We start from the raw sequence: 19,328 nt of genomic DNA, 5'->3' as shown, positions 1-19,328 counted from the left end.
GGCACCTGATAGGATTCAGTGGAAACGCAGCAGCACATCCATGATATTCCTGCCAAAGAAACGTAACTTGAATTTCATCATGGGTGTGGGTAGGCAGAATACTGGCTCCCCACAAAGATGTGCACCCCTTAATCCAGGGAACCTGTGAATACGTTACCTTACATGGCAAAAGGGACTTTGCAGCTGTGATTAAGGTTACAGACCTTGCGATGGGGAGATTATCCTGGATTATCCGGATGGACTCAATCTAATCACTTGAATACTTAAAATTGGAAAACTTTTCCTGGCTGGGTCAGAGATGTGAAGCGAGAGGGAGCTGACCCCCTCACCCTGTTGCCAGATTTGAGGTTGGAGGAAGGGGGCCATGAGCCAGGGAATGCAGCCTCTAGAAACTGGGAACGGGCCTCAGTTTTCAGCTGGCAAGAAAACGGGGGCCGTGCTCCTACCACCCGAAGGAACTGAATACTGCCAGCCACCCAATGAGTAGGAAATGGAGTCTGAACGAGAGTTTCCAGAAAGGGGGCGACCTGCTCGCATCTTGATTTCAGTCCGGTGAGATCCATTCTGGACTTCTGACCCCCAGAACGGTAAGAGCAGATTTGTGTTGGTTAAGCTGCTAAATTTGTGGTGATTTGTTACGACAGCAATGAAAAACTAGTATAATGAGGAGACATCAGACAAACTCCAATTGAGGGACACAGGGCTACTTACTAAGCACATTGAAAGAACGCAAAATTCGTAAGATCAACAGCTAATTAGAAAAATGGGCAAAAATGAATAAGCATTTCAAGAAGAAATGTGAATGGACAGTAAAAATATGAGTAGATGATTAACCTCATTTGTAATTAGGCAGAACAAATTAAAAACCACAGTGAGATTCCATTTTATTCACCATATTGGCCAAACTGATGATACCATATGTATGTGACAATGGAACTCTCAGGGTCGAGTTCCTTGTGCTCCAGGCCCGGAAAGACACGGCTCAGGATCCCAGGTCCACAGGAGGATTAGCGGGGCGCTGGGACAGGTGAGCGGCCGCCCGGCCCCGCCCCGCATGCCCTAGCCTGCAGACCCAGCCCCCACCTCTCATTGGTTTGCGCCTCGTCAAGCCCCGCCCCCAGGCCTCGCCCTCCCGCCTTCCCCAGGCCCCGCCTCCGCAGGCTCCACCCAGGCCCGCCTCTCGTCTTGAGCGCCTTGCCCGAGCCCCGCCTCCTTGTCGTCACTTCCGGGAAGAGGAGCCCGCGGAAGGCGGAAGTGTGTGTGCCAGGGGGCTGCGAAGCCGGGCTGAGGTGTTCCTGGCTGGCACCCCGCGGCTGCTCTGGGTCTGGGCGTGGGGACACGCGGGTGGTCAGCGAGAGCCAGCGGGGAACGAAGCCATGAGGCGGCCGCGGGGTCTGGCGGGGTCTGGAGGTTGACTGCTCCCGCCGCCTTCCCGCGAGGCCGCCTCTTCCAGGCAGCCACCCGTTCCCCTCAGGGTCTCGCGCCCCGCCGTCGTCCCGGCGCCTTGGACTGGGGCTCCCGGGCCCCCAGCCCCCACGCTATGACTGCGGCCGCCGCCTCCAACTGGGGGCTGATCACGAACATAGTGAACAGCATAGTAGGTGTCAGTGTCCTCACCATGCCCTTCTGCTTCAAACAGGTGAGTCCAGTGGGCAGTGGTCGCCGCCCTCGCCGCCCCGGGCTCATCCCCTCACGGGAACTAGGGCTGGGGGAGGCGGCCCTGCAGCTCTTCCGCCTCGGGACTGCAAGAGAAACCGAAGGAATTTCCTCAGTGAAAAACTTAAGCACAATTAATAACAGACCGAAGTGCAAGTGTAGCAAAAGAAAATGATCCTTCAAAAATGGAAAGTGACCACAGGATTCAGTGTTCTTTTTCTTTACTATTATTTTTTAAAACTCTGACCTGACTGCACTTGTATTCAGAAGCACACAAGTCAAACCCCCAGGCCCTGGAACTAGATTGGGATGTTGGTTACAAGGTGATTACTAAATTCTCCAGAGTGTACGCTTAAGATCTCTGCGTTTCACTGTATGCCAATGTTACCTTGATTGAAAAAATCTGAAATGTTAAAAAATTGGTGTCATCCCAACATTAAATACTGCATGAAAGAAACTCACCTTTTTTTTTTTTTTTTTTGAAACTCACCATTTTTGAGGTGTGAATTCATTTGGCTTCTGTTTAATTCACAAATAGACAGGCATTTGGTACGTTAGAAAAGGGAGATTGATGGAATTATCAAATTGGGTAACCTCTTTCCTAAAAATGAACTTCTTAGCTTCCTGTGTGCCACGGTGGAGGTGCCGCTCCACCTGCCTCCTAGGACAGGAGCTGTCCACTACCTGGGTTGCTTAAGGCTGGGGGAGGAGGAGTGGGACACCAGAGAAGAACAGGTGGCCAGCAAGGCTTCAAAGACCAGTCTTATATGATGAAACCAAATAGGTGCAAAAAAGTGAAAATAAGATGGACATTTTGGAACTGAAAATGGGCACCAGTCGTTTAGTTTTAGATTAAGACTTTGCATTTTTCATATTTAGCATCTTTTGGATAAAACTAGCAAAAAGAAAGAAAATGAGTTTATGGTTCCCATGTGAGTGGTTGATCTGACTTGGTTGGTGAGCATGTTGGCAGGAGGACAGAGACTGCAGGCCTATGTGGAAGGCCACGCTGGCGGCTTCTAGAAGCCCTGGGACAACATCTGTGTCGCGGTATGTGAATCCCAGTGTGAGCCGGCCACCTCTGTTTCTGGAAGGACTACATGTCCCAGCGTGCGTTGCGACTTGCCTGGCGCAGAACTGCATCCTGGGATGTGTAGTTGGCTGGTCCTGCGTCTATAAATGCAGTGCTGTCATCCTTGATGCCTGTCTGTCAAGTGCCACCATGGTAGGGCTCTGGTGATTCAGATTTGAGTATCTGCCATGTGCTGGGCACGAGGCCCCTGCCAGAGCATTTAAACATGGGCCAGGCTGACTTGCCTGGGGAAGAGCTTAGAGGTGGGGGTCTGCATGCAAGCCAAGACCTGGAAGTGGTTTGCCCTGCCCCGAGGGCCTGGCTGAGTTAGGGCACTCTCACCCATCTCTCAGCATCTTCTCCGTGAGAAGCCGTCAGCCAGAACACAATGTGAGGCCAATGGGCAATTTGGAGATGTGTGTTTTGATCTGGCAGCCAGGTCATTTAAAAAAAGTTTTGGTTTGCATTTTTTGTTTGTTTGGTTTTAGTAATTTGGGTACTTTTCCAAAAGAATTAACATTTTATTGAAGTGTAACATGCGTATAGAAAAGTGGACACATTTTAGGTGTACTCTTGATGGATTTTCCTAACGTTAACAAACACATGTAGCCAGTTCCCAGCTTAAGGAGCACAGCATTGCCAGCACCCTCCAGCCCTGCCTTCTTGCTGAGGGTCCCCCTCCTACCCCCAGTACCACAGGTCAGTGTTGCCAGATTTTAACTTTACGTGAATGGGTCATGTTGGTACATTTCGATGTCTGGCTAGCATTCCTCAATTTATCTGTTTTTTAACCTTTACTAGGCAGGCATGGTGTTTCCTATTTGGAGTGCTTTGGAACTTGTGCACAGGCTTTGACCCCGTGGACGCATTCTGTGGGGTGGTGACCTGCGTGCAGGAGAGCTGGGTCGTGGGCTGTGTGTGCGTTCCGCTCTGCTAGATGCTAGCAGGACAGTTGGTTGTTTCTTCAGTTTTTGGATTACAGATAAACCTGCTGTAAACATTGGCATGCAGGTTTGTGCATGAACACATGTTTTCATTTCTTTTGGGTAAATACCTAGGAGTGCAATTGCTGGTCAGATGGTGAGTGTCTGTTTAACTTATAAGAAAGGCGTAAATGTCATTTTTAATCTCTTCCTTCCAGAATGTGTTTATCACTCGTAGCTGTTGATCCAAGTGGCTGGAAGGTGGTTTGCTGTAGGGTGTCTGCAGGGAACTGGGGAGACTGGCAACCCCTTGCTGTTCCTTGAGACTCTGGGAGGGGCTGGGAAGGAACCAGTGTCCCTGGTGCTCTTTTGGGGTCATGCACAGGCTTTATGTCTTTGGACAGAACCTGTGGCCACCACATCCAGGAAATTGTCCTTTTAATGCTAGGAACCGCTGCCCATAGGCACGGGAACTAAACAGAGCTGGGGCCTCGTGTCTAGGGGGCGGGGGCCGTGGGGAGGGCTGTTGGTCGTAGCACATGCTGTTCAGCGTGAGAGGTAAAGATGCCGGGTAGCTTTGTCTTGTTACCGTCTCTTTCTCTCCCAACCCTGCAGTGTGGCGCCGTCCTGGGGGCCCTGCTCTTGGTCTTCTGTTCTTGGATGACGCACCAGTCGTGCATGTTCCTGGTGAAAGCCGCCAGCTTGAGCAAGCGGAGGACCTACGCTGGCCTGGGTGAGTGCTGGACCAGGGAGCGCTGGACCTTTCTCAGTACCTTCTTAAGAAGTGCAGTGGTTTGGGCCTTATTATTTTTTTTTTTTTGGCCGTACGTGCGGCACGTGGGATCTTAGTTCCCCGACCAAGGATTGAACCTGTGACCCTTGCATTGGAAGCATGGAGTCTTAAACACTGGACCGCCAGGGAAGTCCCTGGGTCTTATTCTTTTAATTACTTTTCTTCCACTTTATTCTTTATTCCTTTGAACAGCAGTTTCTTATTTTAAAATTTAATGCAATTTAAAAAAAACTGTTAACATCAACACACATTTTAAAATTGAGGTGATACTCATTCTCCTGTCTCCCCTTTATGCATATCCACACAGAGAGCCCTCTCTCAGTTCAGGCAGCCTCAGCAGCCTCCGCTCCTGTGCCCAAGAGTCCCCAGAACCTTCCTTCCGAGCTGCCTGACTGGGATCTTGCTGCACATCCCCACTTTGAATGCCATGGGCACACTGTCCTTGGGCTCGGGTTTGTAGCTGGGAGCAAGTCACCATCTCCTCAGTGCCGTCCTCTGTTTCCTGTTGTTAGTTGCAATTTCGTTTCCTCTAGATTTTTCTTGCTTCCTTTGATTTCAGCCGAGGCAGAGAAGGCTGTGCTTTCCGCCTCCTGTCAGTTTGACTATTTCCTGGGAAACTTGGCTCTGAGGGCAGGGTCCCTCACTCTCCTGCCCACCTCAGGGTGATGTGTGCAGGCCGCATTCTCTCCACTGCCTCGGAACTTTCAGCTCTGCACTCCATTCTGGGGATACGTGGTGTGGGTGTTGAAATACCAATGCACCAATGCTCTCAGGAGCCGGCCCTGAGCACTTCTAGGGAAAATTCCTGTCCTCTGGCTGGAAGTCTCTGACCCTCCAGCTAGTGTGTGGCCAGGATGCTGCGTCCACTCGTGGAGGGCCTGGTTGGGCCCTCAGCTCACAGCTCTCACGGCAGAGAGGAGGCAGCAAGAGGAAATGGTGTGCAGAGTTCCAGGGGCCAAACAAAATAAAAACATCTGCAGGCCCCACATGTGGGCTTTTGGCAGCGTGACCTCTGGTTTCCTTCCAGTCTGCCTACTTTGCATTGGCATGGAGGTACTTACATTTGTTCTGACCTCAAAACTGAAGGGCTGCTTCCTTCTCTCTCCGTTCTGATGAGAATGGTGATGTCAGACCTTTTTTATTCTTTAAGTTTTTTTTTTTAAGTAATCAATTTATTTATTTATTTTTGGCCATATTGGGTCTTTGTTGTTGTGTGCAGGCTTTTCTCTAGTTGCAGCAAACAGGGGCTACTCTTCGTTGCAGTGCGTGGGCTTCTCACTGCGGTGGCTTCGCTTGTTGCAGAGCACAGGCTCTAGGCGCGTGGGCTTCAGTAGTTGTGGCATGTGGGCTCAGTAGTTGTGGCTCATGGACTCTAGAGCACAGGCTCAGTAGTTGTGGCGCATGGGCTTAGTTGTTCCGTGGCATGTGGAATCTTCCCGGACCAGGGCTCGAACCCGTATCCCCTGCATTGGCAGGCACATTCTTAACCACTGCGCCACCAGGGAAGTCCCTGTCAGACTCTTATATTGCTATTGGAGTCATTTGGGGAAGTGAAATTTATCAGCTAAATTTGCGCCCCGCCCCACCCCACACATGAGACCAAATTCTACTTGGGATTAAATGTGCTCCTGGGCAGGTTCCTTCCTCCGTCTGTGGGGCCATGGCCTTTAGGGTGACTCTTTCTCCCCACTGAGGGTTCCTGTAGCAGACATCCCACGAAGTGCTTGGCTGTGCCCTGAAAGAGGATGGGTGACCCTGGCCTGGGCAGGCCGTGGTTTTTGACAGCTGCCTGTCTGAGTATTCTTAGAAAGTCCCTGAGAAGGCAAACTGGTTTGGCTAGTTGTGAAAGATTGAAGAAAACTATCCATGGACACCCTTCTGCATGGCTGGCTGGGGCTTCTACCTTTAACTGCTTGTGGTGACTGCAGCCCAATTCTAACTGCTAGAAGCAAAAAGGATCAGAAACCACCAGTGGTCTCTGGTTATGTCTTTGGTACCAAACAAGATGGCTCAGTTGTGTGAACTTCCACAGTCCCCCAGGCCCAGCCTGCAGCATGAGCTGCCCTTCATCTTGGCTCTGTCTTGGCATAGTCTCAGAAATGGACAGGCCCCACTGCTTGGAAAGGAGCCCTAGACAGGAAGAGATGGGAATCTCTCGGACCCTGTGGGCCAGCAACCCTCCCACACTTCCTGAGCCACCTCCTGCTGCCTGCAGGCCTTTCTCTTGGCCTCTGCCTTCTCCTGGCCCAGAGCTTGCGCTGCAGCCAGAGAAGGTGGCCCAGGAGGAGAGTGCTCACTGCATCCTCGTGCCTCGGGCCTGGGGAAATACAGTCTCTGTCAACGGAGCCCCCAACACATGTTGTCTGCTGGGCCCATGGGCATCAGGCAGGTGGGGGTCAAGGAGATGGACAGACCTGGAGACAGTGCAGGCCATGGTGCGGAAATTCCTAGAAAGGCTGTCGCAGCTTGAACAAATAACCTTTTTAAACTGTCCACGCTCCGAGGAACGGGTCGGTGGTTTTCTAGCGTTTGAGTTTGCGATATTTCTGTTTGGTCCCTCCCTGGAAATAACCATAGCTCTGCTCACTCCGCTCTGGCCAGTGCGTAGGCATCGCTGGAGAATGAACTTTGCCAGTTTGGGGAAATAAACACTGGTGGATTTTTTATTGGTGTTTTGTGTGTGTTTTTGTGGTGTCTTGTTTGCTGCTTATGGGCTGGTCCACTTCTTACCTGCTCCTCCTTTGCCCTGCATGGCCTACTTTTGAGTGGACTTTTCAAACCCCATTTTCAGAAGATATACAGCTATGTCAGATAGTCAACTGCCCCTAGAAGTCGTGGCCCCCTCGAGGCCACTCTGACCCGGGCCCTGCCCGAGGAGGGTGGCCGGGCCTCGCCGCCACCTCGGAGTGCTCAGTTGTGCGCAGCAGATGCTCTGGCACCATGTCTGTGGTCCTGTCAACCGCCCGCCTGGGTTTCTGTGGCCCTGGTCAGCCTGCTGCCCGCTCATGGGTTGGGTGGGGCCTGCAGAGGACCTGTCCCTCCCTACCTGTCTGCGGTTGCGTGACCTGTACCTGTGGATACTTGGCTTGGGAAATGAGGGTCGTAAAACCAACCTTTCTAACACCCAGGATTCTCTGTACCCCCTACCCCTCATTTATCCAGCAAATGCTCATCACCCCCTGGCGGATGGCCTGGCTCTGGGGAGGGCTGGGTTGAGGTCATCACCCTCAGCTTGAACAGCACGATTTGCTGCGCGCTTCCCCGCTCTGCCTGCCGGGCAGGAGGCTTTGGACTGTGGGTGGTGAGTATGGGAGTGGGGCTGGGGTCCCACACTCAACGAGGCGGGCTAAGAGTCAGTTCTGTGTGCACAGCGGCCATGGAGCCGTGAGCGAGGCCATGGCCCCAGGAGGACGAGCTGAGCCAGCGTCTCCGGGGAGACTGGAGAGCCCCTCCTGACACCAGTCCTGGCTCCGCACCTGGTGGGAGTGCCGGCTCCTGGCCCCCGTGAGGCCTGGCCCGTGAGCCGCAGCGAGCCTATCACAGATGGAGAGGGAAGGCCCGACCCAGGAGCGTGGGGAAGGGACGCACCTTCTCAGAGACCACCCCGCACACTCCTCCCAGCCTCTCGGGGCAGGTCTGGTGCTGTGGTTCCGGCCCAGAGGGGCAGGAGGGCAGTCCCCGGCTTGCCAGGCAAGAGGCTAAGGGCCGGGGGGCTGCCAGGTATTTGTATCTGTGACTCGGGATTAGAGGTTACTGAGGGATGGACACTTGAAATGGTGGGTGGGGTGTGTGTGGGGCTGGCCCAGGTGAGGAAAGGGTGAGAACGGGGCTGGAACCACAGGCCGTCTCAGCACAAGCAGCAACTTGGGGGCAGCCCTGTGAGGGTGTCGTTCTAGGAACCAGTCGAGTCTTTCTGGGTGACGAGGTGCCACCTCCCGACTTGACCTCTGGCTTCCTGGAGCAACATTAGCTTCCTCTGTCCAGAATGCAGGTGTGTTCTGGAACTTTCTGTGGCAGGGTGCTCTGAGCATTTGGAATACGCTGAGATGCTCAGCTTCTTTTTGGAGAAGGAAAAGGAATGGGATGGCTGGGCCCCAGGCACCTTCACGTTTGGGGCACCGGGCTCTGTGTCTTAGATGACCCTGAGGTGCGAGTGTCTGTGCAGTAGTCAGACAAGCTGGGAGGCTGGAGTGACCTCCCCAGCAGAGTGACCCCCTTTGCTTCTCAAGGCCACCTGCCCTGTGGCTGTGTAGCCCGGGTCAGGTGCCACGCTCACTTGCTTTTGGCAGTGTCATGCCTTTTCCTAAGTAATTTGAAAGTAACAAGCATCTTTGCACTCATTCATATCAGTCGGCCTTCATGTTCCCTACTTTCCCAGTCTCCTGGGTGGCCCTGGCGCTGTGTGAGGGAGGGACAGGGGCAGGAAGCTGGGGCTGTGCTGTCACACGCACCCCCTTCTGCTTTCTCCTGGGAGACCAGAGCTTCTCTCTGCTCTCGTCCTGCTGGACTGTGGGGATGGGACACAGGGGTTCCCGGCCACTGTTAGGTCCTGGGAGGGACCTGCTGAGTCAGCTCTTAATCTCGCTTCTGCTAGAAGCAGCTCCACTGTCAGGAAGGAAGGGCAGAGGGGCTCCTCTCCGCTGTAGGACGCACTGTTCACCAGCAGGGCAAGTGGGGGCAGGCCCGAATGCACTTGTCCCGTCCTGTCCCAAAGTACCACATCTGAGATTTTCTTCTGAAATCACAGAGGAGACATAGCGGCCCTTAGCCAGGTCCCCTTGGTGTGGCTGTGAAAACCAGATGTACTGGGGCTAGGCTGAAAGCCCTCCTGGGCACCCCCTACCCCTGTGCAGCTCCTGCCCCAGGCAGGCCTCTTTCAGCTTCCTTCACAGCTGCCCGGCTTGCCCAGAGATAAACTGTTACTTCGCTGGGATCGTTTTTCTTGTCTTTTTTTCTTTCCTTTTCTTTTCTCTCCTTTTTTTGTGTGTGTGAGAAAACCAACCCACACTGGCTTTGTTCTTATTTGCTGTGATTCTTGTTTGTTGAAGGTAGATCTGAAAAAGAGTATGGGACCAAGATTTTAAAATACCCCCTTTAGGGCTTCCCTGGTGGCACAGTGGTTGAGAGTCCGCCTGCCGATGCAGGGGACACGGGTTCGTGCCCCGGTCTGGGAAGATCCCACATGCCGTGGAGCGGCTGGGCCCGTGAGCCACGGCCGCTGAGCCTGCGCGTCTGGAGCCTGTGCTCCACAACGGGAGAGGCCACAACAGTGAGAGGCCCGCGTACCGCAAAAAAAAATAAAATAAAATAAAATAAAATATCCCCTTTACATCCATGGAACTCCAGACGTGCAGGTTTTTGTCAAATTGCCTTTCACAGCTTTTATTAGTAACATTTTTACTGATGTGCTTCTCCCACTGTTGGACTGAGCTGTTCATTTTCTCCCCCACCCTCCGCCCACTAGCGTTGCACGCCTACGGAAAAGCAGGGAAGATGCTGGTGGAGACCAGGTAGGTGGTGCCATTCTGTTGGGGTAATTCTCTCTGTTCTTCACCTGTGGCCAAAGAGAAACTGGAGGATTGTTACACAATGAGCCGTATGTTTTAGATGCGGATTGGTTCATAGCTTAAAATATTTCTCTGAAGTGTTACTTACTAAATAGCTGAAAGTTCAGTTTATTGTACTCTTAAAATGATTAGTGTCAAGGCTGAAAGCCTTATTTAAGTCTTACTAAGAAAAATATAAAAATGGAAAACCCAGGGAACATAGCGAGGGGGCGCTCCCACGGCTGCACTTCATCTCTTGGTTCTGTTCCTGAAGCTCGTACGCACCCCCCACCCCGCCCCCTGCCCCGGACACTGTTGCATAAAGGTGGCATTAAACTCATATTCTCCCTTTGGAGTAAAATTTTATGAGATGAAAAAATGGCTGGGAAATTGCACTTTTAGGCTTCTAAATTAGGGAATTGCAAACTGAAAAGGATAACCTTTTCTAAAGCAGTCGATTGTTCTTTTAACTTGTCTAACATCACAGTGCATTTTTGTAGCACCTGAAAGAACTTTTAGAACCTCCTGTAGAGAGAAAAATGTAATGCCACATAAAGAAGAGTTCAGTGTTACTCAATATTCATTCTGAGTAAAATAGCAAACTCCACAGCCAAACCCTGTAAACCGCTGAATGTTGATACCACGTCTCCCACTCAGCCCCTCCCTTGGGTTGTTGCGTGTCAGCGGCCACCCAGCAGGGATGGGGGCACGTCTGGGGCTCCCCGGGACCCTGGTGCTCAGCTCTCAAGCCCGCGCCTGCCTTCCTTGCAGCATGATTGGGCTGATGCTGGGAACCTGCATCGCCTTCTACGTTGTGATTGGCGACTTGGGGTCCAACTTCTTTGCTCGGCTCTTTGGGTTTCAGGTAAGGACATCTGCAGGTGCGTTGGAAGGCTTGTGGCTGCTTGCGTGGCAGCCCAGGGACACTGTTTAAGTCCACATCTCAGACGGGTAGTGGGAGGGGGGCCGAGGCCAGCATGCTGTGTGGTGAAGGGCCTTGGGTCAGTTCCGGGGCTCTGGGTGGGAAACCCAGGGACTAACTGGGGCAACGCCTGGCGCTCCCTGCAGGTCACGGGCACCTTCCGCATGCTCCTGCTCTTCGCAGTGTCCCTGTGCATCGTGCTGCCACTCAGCCTGCAGAGGAACATGATGGCCTCCATCCAGTCCTTCAGCGCCATGGCCCTCATCTTCTACACCGTGTTCATGTTCGTGGTGAGTGTTGGGCTGCCAGCTGCCTTCCAAGGATGACAGGAAGGTGCTGCAGAATCGTCCACAGGGGCGCGGTGGATAGACAGGGCCGGCAGGGGAGGGGAGGCCTCCAGGGCAGGGAGTGAAAGTGTGATGCTCCTCAGTTCACGAAAGACCTTTCATATGGGGTTTGTGGCCAGGAGTCAGGAGGCCAGCCTTTTGTCACAAGGGGGCGAGCAGCTGTTTTCCAGTGAGTGTTTATCACAGGCTGGGGGTGGGATACAGCGTGGAGTTGACACTCAGGGTGCCCCTTTCCTCCCAAGCCTGGGAGGCCCTCAGTGGGAGCCCCTGGGCCTGAGCCCCTGATCAGTCCTGCGGGAGCAGAACGTGAGAATCTGTGCAGTGGGCTTTCCTTAGAAGACCAAGCACCCGGCGGTGTTCCCAGCGTCCCTTGGCTGTGAGGGCCAGCCCAGTGACCATTCCCCTCCTTTCCAGACAGCCCTGTCCTTGATGGGTTTGTCTTTTTTTTTTGATGGGTTTGTCTTTTAAATCATGTCCGTGCAGGACTGGCAAGGACCTGCCAGGTTGGGGGACTGTCCTGTCCCGGAGGTGACTGGGGCCCACCAAGTGGGCCTCGTTGCTTACCGTCTGCGCTAAGCAGCCCTGGACAGGCAGCTGCCCCCGATGTCAGGAGGCCCTGCAGCAGGCGCTTCTCTGGGCAGCACCCGGCCAGCTTGCAGCACAGCAGAGGGCGGTGGCCCCGGGACCGTGCACCACCCCCGGCCCCTCCAGCTGGTGGCACCAGGCGGCACTGTGCCAGAGGCTGCAGTCTGTCTCTTTCCCACTGTGGTGCAGGCAGCATCCATTCTTTGCCTGGCTCTGGCCTGAGTCCCACCTGTGTCTGCTGTCTGGTGCCAAGCTCCGCTTTCTTCTCCTCACAGATCATGCTCTCCTCCCTCAAGCACGGCCTCTTTGGTGGGCAGTGGCTGCGGCGAGTCAGCTACATCCGCTGGGAGGGTGTCTTCCGCTGCATCCCCATCTTTGGCATGTCCTTTGCCTGCCAGTCGTAAGTACTGCCTGCTCCCAGGGCCCCGGGTGTGAGTGTGTTATGAGGTGGGGCTATGATCCTGGGAGAGGGAAGCACTGTTTTGTTCAGTGGTTGATCCAGGCCACGAGGAGTAATGTGTTCTTCACCGTGGCCTTCCTGCTTTGGGTTCAGGGTGGGAGTTAGATGTTTAGTGAGGGAGAAATCGACTTTATTCCCAAGATGTGTTGCCGGCACGTTGGTGAGAGCGCCGAGTTTGCCAAATCCCCCACGAGTAGAGTTGGCTGTGGGGAACACAGAACAGCCCCAAACCATCTGACTCACAGAGTCCCGAGCATTTTGCCAGAATTTAGCTGCTCGTGTGAGAATATTTAAGAGGAAATTGCACAAACATTGACTTCAGACTGCCGCTGGGATGCTTTCGGAGGCCTGTGTGTGTATGTGCGCGTGCACGTGAGCAGGCGTGCGCTCTCTGGCACGCAGGGCTTTGTAAATGCAGAGCAGCTATTTCCTTAATTCCAGCAGCCTTATCTTCTCTACCAAATGACAGGAGCCTGTGATTCATGCCCAGTCAGGTGGTAACCCGCTCAAAAGAGAGGCATAAATCCGGCGGGGATAGGAAGGGACCATCGGTGGCGGGGGGCTGGCAGAGCAGCCCCCCACAACTCTACGGGCATCAACTGTGCCAGTCGTAAACTAATGTGACAGATGAGACTGTTCAGACTGCTGTGTTTACACCCACACGCGAGATCCAAATCGTGGTTTCCCACTTCTCGTCTCTCTTGGCAGCTTGGTTTCCACCAGAACACTCTCCACTCTTGCTGTTTAATGTCCCCGTTACAATCAGTGACAGAAGTTACATCCTTTTGCCATGTACCTAGTTACCGGTTGTCCTTTTTGTCTGAGTTTGCTTCTTTGAAAATAAACCCTGGTCGGGCTTTTGGTGGTGGCTGCTCTGTAGTCAGGCACGTCTGCTGGGTTTGGTTCTCAGGTGGAATTATGGGTTCCGGAGGGGTTGTGAGCACATGTCCCGTCTGCTGCTCATGGAGGGCACGGGGCCTGCAGAGGCACTCACGTTCCCTAGGGAGCGGTGCTGAGGGGTCCAGAGCTGGGGGCATCCAAGGGCAGAGACGGCTCTTCCCTCCCCTGCAAGTCTGCCCCAGAGCACGTGTGGGGCGGGGACCTTGCTGCTCTTGCCGAGTGACCACGGGCCCGGCTGTGTGGCTGGTCTCCCCATCCTGGACAGGCCGTGCCTCCACTGTGCCATCACTGTGTGGCCCTTTCTGGTCTGACTTCGCAGTAAATGAGTACGTGTTGGTGCAGGACCACTTGGCCCTGCGGCCCAGAGAAGCTCGGAGAGAGCACTGAGCACATGGAGGCCCAGGCTGTGCAGGGAGACAGGTGGACTCCTCTGACTCAGGTAAACTGAGTCACAGGGCTGCTCAGCGAGGTGGGCAAGTGCTCTGTGGGTGCTGGGTTGGCCCACCACGGGGGTCTGGCTGCCCCCATCAGGGGTCCTTGGGGCCCAGGCAGGATGGGAGCAAGGCGGGGACCGTGGTTGTTCCACACGCATCCATCCCCACTTTCAGGGCACAGCCGCCTCCCCTCAGTGTCAGCGGCTCTTGGGCAGGGACTTCTCCCTGTGTGCTGGGGGCTGGGGCTCCCTGGCATGGACCCCACTCTGGTGCAAGGAGCTGGTCAGCACCCAGATGATGGTGCCAGTTCCCCTGCAGGTCCTCTGCCGCCTCCCTGGGCTGCATGGGCGTGTGGCCACCCGCTGCCCTCTGCCGGGCCGAGGTGAGGACAGCTGTCTGCTGTGACCCCTGCCCACTGGGGGTAGCTGATGGGATGGTGTGCAGGGCCGGGGGATGGTGCCAGCTTCTGCCGGCCAGGCCTCCCCCATCCTCATCCTTGTCGTTTGCTGTTAATAACGTTAGCGGGTCCTCTTTGTTCTCCTTTCACTTTTTTAAAGGCGGTTTTGGGATTTGGCTCCACTGACTATTGTGGTTTCATTTATGTCCTGACGCGCCCCCTCCCGGCCTCCCGCGTGGCGTGACCGCTGGCCCCGTCTCCCTTGGTGCTGAGCCTGAGCCTTCAGCATAGCGTCACCCTGCTTTCTCCTCTCAGGGCTGCACAGGAGACCCCCCCCGCCCCTTCCTGTTTGCCTCCGTGGGGCCCACGTCTCGCAGGTGCAGGGTCCCTGCCTGCTGTTTGCAGAGAGCCTGCATGGGCGCATCCCTCCCAGGCCTGGCGGCACTGCCCTGCCGGCTGTGGGCCGTGGGACTGAAGCCACTCTTCCCGTCGCAGAGCTGGGTCCACGCCGGCTCTGAGCCCCTCGCTGAGGCGCTGAGACGGGCGGGCAGCCGGCTTGTTTGCTTAACTTTCCATTCTTTTGACAGCGATGCTCTGAACCGCTTCCTGCTTCCCCTGTAAACACGGGGTGCTTCAGCCCAGCCCGGAGCGGTCACGCTCCTGCTGCAGTGGAACAAACGGCCTTTCATCCTGTGGCACTTCTGAAATGTTTACAGAGATCACGTTCAGGGAGGGCTCTGAGTACTGTCTGTAGTATTGTGAGAGCTCGGCCTCGGCTCCAGTGGTGGCCAGCGTGGTGGGAAGGCAGGTGTTGGAGACTCGGCGGGGGCTCCGGGGGAGGTGTGTCTGTCTCTGGAATCGGCTCCGTGAAGTCGCTCATTTTTATACAGCCAGGTCCTGCCCACCTATGACAGCCTGGATGAGCCATCAGTGAAAGCCATGAGCTCCATCTTCGCCTCCTCCCTCAATGTGGTCACCACCTTCTATGTCATGGTAGGAACCCTTTCACACCCCACCCCCTTGCACAGTTCCTCCAGTCCCCCAGCGTAGGCCTGCCCTTTCTCCTTCCCATCCCAGTGCCCGCTCAGCTCCAGGGCCACCTGTGAGCCCGCTCCCCAGGTGGTGGTGTTGTCCCCATCCCGGGAGGAGCGTGGGTGCCTCAGCGCAGGGCCTGGAGCCTCCCCAAGAGCTCTGCTGATGTGCTGTAGAAAGGTGGTCCATCAGTGAGAAGTGGGAGACAGTGAAATAGCAGAGAAAGGATATCACAGGTTCCAGCCCACAGATGCAGATACAGTTCATGTTTTGGGAGATTTTCCCTCCAGTCTTCTTAATTCTCCTCTTTGTTGTTGTTGTTGTTGTTTTCCCCCCGGTACGCGGGCCTCCCACTGCTGTGGCCTCTCCCGTTGCGGAGCACAGGCTCCGGACGCGCAGGCTCAGCGGCCATGGCTCACGGGCCCAGCCGCTCCGCAGCATGTGGGATCCTCCCGGACCGGGGCACGAACCCATGTCCCCTGCATCGGCAGGCGGACTCTCAACCACTGCGCCACCAGGGAAGCCCCTTCGTTGTTTTTTTACATGGCAAATAGAGATATAAATTCACTGAGAGTCTGGCTTGTTTCCCTGAACTTTGTGGTTCCACCATTCTTGTTGGTTTTTACAAATGGTCCGTCAGATTGTTGTCCACGCTGAGCCTGAGCTCGTGGGGACCTTGATTTACCCCATGGTTTGGGTTTTGAGCCAGATTAAGTCCAGCCCCTCTGCGGGGCTCATGGGGCATTCCGATGCTCCCTTTCCATGCAGGCAGCTCCCTTCTCTTGGTGCCCTGTTGTCCAAGTGGGGAGAAGCCACATCGGACTCTCACCTTTAGACCTTCAGCCTCTGCTTGTCAAGGAGGTTGTTTACGAGCCAGGAGCTGGGGGGCCTTGGTCTTGCTGCAGCTGCTCGTGATGAGGCTCGCGGCTGTTCCGGGGAGGGTGCGCCCCTCTCACCACATGCTCCCTCCATCCCTCTGTCGTCCCCCTGCAGGTGGGCTTCTTCGGCTATGTGAGCTTCACCGAGGCCACCGCGGGCAACGTGCTCATGCATTTCCCTTCCAACCTGGTGACCGAGATGATCCGTGTGGGCTTCATGATGTCCGTGGCCGTAGGCTTCCCCATGATGATCCTGCCCTGCAGACAGGCCTTGAACACGCTGCTTTTCGAGCAGCAGGTAAGGTGCTCAGGGCCCCTTGGACGGCGTTCTGCCCGAAATTGTCTCTGCCCTGGTCTCAGTTATGTTGTCCTCAAGTGGCTTTTGCTAGTTCTTTATTTTCCTGGGCGGTAGTAGGAAGAGTTTTTCCTAGTTAAAAATTAAAAACTCCAATTAAAATGAAATCTTTTAATAGGGATCTTTTTTTTTAACCAACTTTGGAGAACAGAGCCTCAGATCAATCGGGTCGATTCCAGCAGGAGATGTGGAGTCAGGCCCAGTGTCCAAGCAGGTTAGGCTCGTGTCCTGTGACTTCCCTGCTGTCCCCCACATCGGAGAAGTAGCAGGAAATCAGGGGCTTGCTTCAGCACAACCCTGTGGGAAAGGAGTGGTTGGGAACTCAGAAGAGCTGGTTTAACTGACAGGAGCTGATAATGGCTGGCCGGGTGGGCAGATGAACGCTGGGCTCAGGCCACCATTCTCTTTACATTTGTGTAAGGGAAAGTTTTGATAATTTGACAAAGGACATCTGAACCTTGAGAGAGGCTGAGTTTTGTTTGCTGTCGTGTGTGTAGGCCCAGCGCCATGTAGTCCTGTGTAAGCAGTTTTCCAAATGTACAGTGGGAACCCACATTCCCCTAGCTCTCTAACTCCTGCCCGGTTGACAACAAGAGGTGCAAGTGTGGTAGCTCGTGCCCAAGGGCGAGGGCATGGGGTTGGCCCTGTCTCTCTGCGGTGGTTCTTGTGTTCCTGCCCGAGTCCTTGAGCCTGGTCTGTGGCATCAGCCAGGACTCCTGGTGGCCACTTGAACTGCTTAGGCCATGGTGGCGGGGAGGGGAGAGTCTGGTAGGCAGACGGGGTGGGTGGCTGCCTAGGCCTCAAGGACAGCTGGAACTGGGCTTGTCCATGTGGCTTGGCGCATGGTTGAGGCAGCCTCCCACAGATTCTGCCACCAGGGATAACACCTTGAGGCAGAGCTCCAGTCCTGAAGAACTGGCTGCCTGCCCCACCCCTGTTAGCTGTTCAGGCACCTGGGCACCAAGCAAGGCTCTGTCCCCTGGGGGGCGCGGCAGGCTAGCTTATGCGGCCATGGGGTCCTCTGATGCAAACATGTACTTCATATCTGAACAGCATTTGTGTTTCTGTAAATAACATGTTTTTGTGATTTTTTAAATTAGAAAATCAGTAGCGGTATTAAAGGAAACGTTAATTCAAGTGGAAAACTTACCTGCATGCCTCCATCCTCATTCGAATGACCCGTTCTGCTCCCCTTGGCGTTTGTGTGCATCTCTTTGCAGATTTCCTCTCGCTGTGTTTTCTCCTGTCTTTAGTCCATGCGTATCCATAGAAACCCCCAGCATCACTAAGCCCTTGCTCTCACTTCCTGTTCATCGCTGGTCTTTCACCCTTGACCTATCACGGGTGACTCTCGTGACACCCTTCCTGCATGTAGCTGCCCATTTCTTCTTCTCCTCTTGGAGTGTTTCTTGGGTAAATTTCTGTAGGTTTCTGAGTCAGAGGGTGTAGACCTAACAACCTCCCTCACTAGTCTGTCCTAAGAAAGCTGCCTGTGCAAGTCAATTCTGGATATTGGGTGCCTCCAAACTGTAGTTCTGGAAGGGTCTGAAGCTTCACTTGAGTGCTGTTTTCCTAGCCCAGCAATAGTAATCATGGCTAGCCCCTCCTGTGTGCACAGCACTGTTCTAGAAGCTTCACTCCCATCACCTCCTTTGGTCCTCACCACAGCCTGATGAGGTGCTTCCGGTGCCCCTGTGCCTATGGATGTGGAGGTGAGGCCAGAGGTGGTCTCTTTGGCTTGATTACAGCATGTAACGACTTGACTTGTCCCCTTGTCTTCTTCCTGGACGCACCTGCTGGAGACGAGGATGGCGCAGCCGAGCCTGTCTGCGTGCATGGGGGGCCCACTGCACCCTGAAACCCACTGCGTGTCACTATGAACTGGGGATGTGTTCTATTTCCCGTGCTATGCAGTATTTTTAAAAATCTCTCTCACAGCATTGCTCTAAAAGGAGAACAGAAGGATTTGTTCTTCGTATCTCAGAACGAAGTTGTTATTTACCACCGTAGCTGCTGTGAGGAGCAGCCTGGACCTTCCTGGGGTCCGCAGTTCTGGTTGCAGGTTCACGTTCAGGCACATCTGCCTGTGCCCAGAGTACTCGCCTGCCACCTCCCGGGCAGACCTACCTGGGGTGTTGGCAGAGCCCTTTAAGGACTTGCTCACTGCAGGGTGGGGAGGAAATTGGTCACTTCAGAACCTTGTTTTTATTTTCTTTCATGTAGCAAAAAGATGGGACCTTTGCCGCTGGAGGCTACATGCCGCCCCTGCGGTTTAAAGCCCTCACCCTCTCGGTTGTGTTTGGAACCATGGTCGGTGGAATCATGATCCCAAATGGTAAGTGGGGCTGCTGCAGCGGCTGGCCTCCTGCTGGCCTGTTCTGCCCCGTGCCCCCTTCCTGCTGTTGTGCGCCCCTGCCTCAAGTCTCGTGTTCAACCAAGACGCTCAGAATCTCACCACCATCCTCTCTGGTCAAAAAAAAGTCTAGAGACTCTTGGGCGCTTTTTTCTTTGGCCTGAGAAAGGCTTGGGAGAAAAGGCCGCAGCTTGATGTGACCACAAACATGTGGGTGGAAGCTGCGATGCGGGGTCCCCGCCTGATGTGTGAAGTTAGTGGTTATAAAGAAGCTCCTGACTGCTGACTCCTGATTTCGTTGACACGTCACCCAGGGAAAAGGGAAGGGCCCTGGGCAAGATTTCTGTTGTCCGATGTCCTGCTGCAGCACAGACAGAGCTCACTGTCTTCAGACATCGAGTGGGCCCTGCATGCCCTCCAGGGAGCGACCCCCAGGCCCCACACTCCAGGCTCCCAGCTTCCCCACGCAACCAGGACAGGCCCTGCTCAGTCACTTGCTGGGCAGCAGGTGGGGTGATGTAAGATGATCCGGCCCAGAAGCCCCCGCTGGCCGCCCAGACGCTCCGCGAGGAGCCGTAACAGCGTTGTGGACCCAGCATGGGGCGGGCAGTGCTGTTAGCCTCACCTCACTGGCGAGGAAGCTGAGGTACAGAGTGGAGGGGACTTGCCTGAGGC

The 19,328-nt window shown here is 54.6% G+C and overlaps 1 protein-coding gene across 8 annotated transcripts in view; it reads left to right on the top strand.

Annotated features, from left to right (window-relative positions):
* Positions 1 to 1,232: 1,232 nt before the first annotated feature.
* The window catches only part of SLC38A10 (solute carrier family 38 member 10), a 42,487-nt gene continuing 24,391 nt past the window's right edge, over positions 1,233 to 19,328 (top strand). For 7 of the 8 annotated variants that reach the window (XM_027080991.1, XM_027080986.1, XM_027080990.1 and 4 more), the window contains exons 1-9: positions 1,233 to 1,639; positions 4,267 to 4,384; positions 9,909 to 9,954; positions 10,762 to 10,855; positions 11,059 to 11,202; positions 12,120 to 12,244; positions 14,926 to 15,028; positions 16,061 to 16,243; positions 18,524 to 18,635. In XM_027080991.1, the coding sequence (XP_026936792.1) occupies positions 1,541 to 1,639; positions 4,267 to 4,384; positions 9,909 to 9,954; positions 10,762 to 10,855; positions 11,059 to 11,202; positions 12,120 to 12,244; positions 14,926 to 15,028; positions 16,061 to 16,243; positions 18,524 to 18,635 (1,024 nt within the window). In that variant the 5' untranslated portion in view covers positions 1,233 to 1,540. Of the gene's footprint in view, positions 1,640 to 4,266; positions 4,385 to 5,909; positions 8,436 to 9,908; positions 9,955 to 10,761; positions 10,856 to 11,058; positions 11,203 to 12,119; positions 12,245 to 14,925; positions 15,029 to 16,060; positions 16,244 to 18,523; positions 18,636 to 19,328 lie in introns of those variants that run through there. The other variant, XM_027080989.1, reaches the window with a different exon arrangement.

This window comes from Aethalodelphis obliquidens, unplaced genomic scaffold (assembly GCF_003676395.1).
Source record: "Aethalodelphis obliquidens isolate GAN/ISIS:26980383/991018 unplaced genomic scaffold, ASM367639v1 scaffold44, whole genome shotgun sequence".
NCBI lineage: Eukaryota > Metazoa > Chordata > Mammalia > Artiodactyla > Delphinidae > Aethalodelphis > Aethalodelphis obliquidens.
This window is presented reverse-complemented; position numbering and strand designations above follow the sequence as displayed.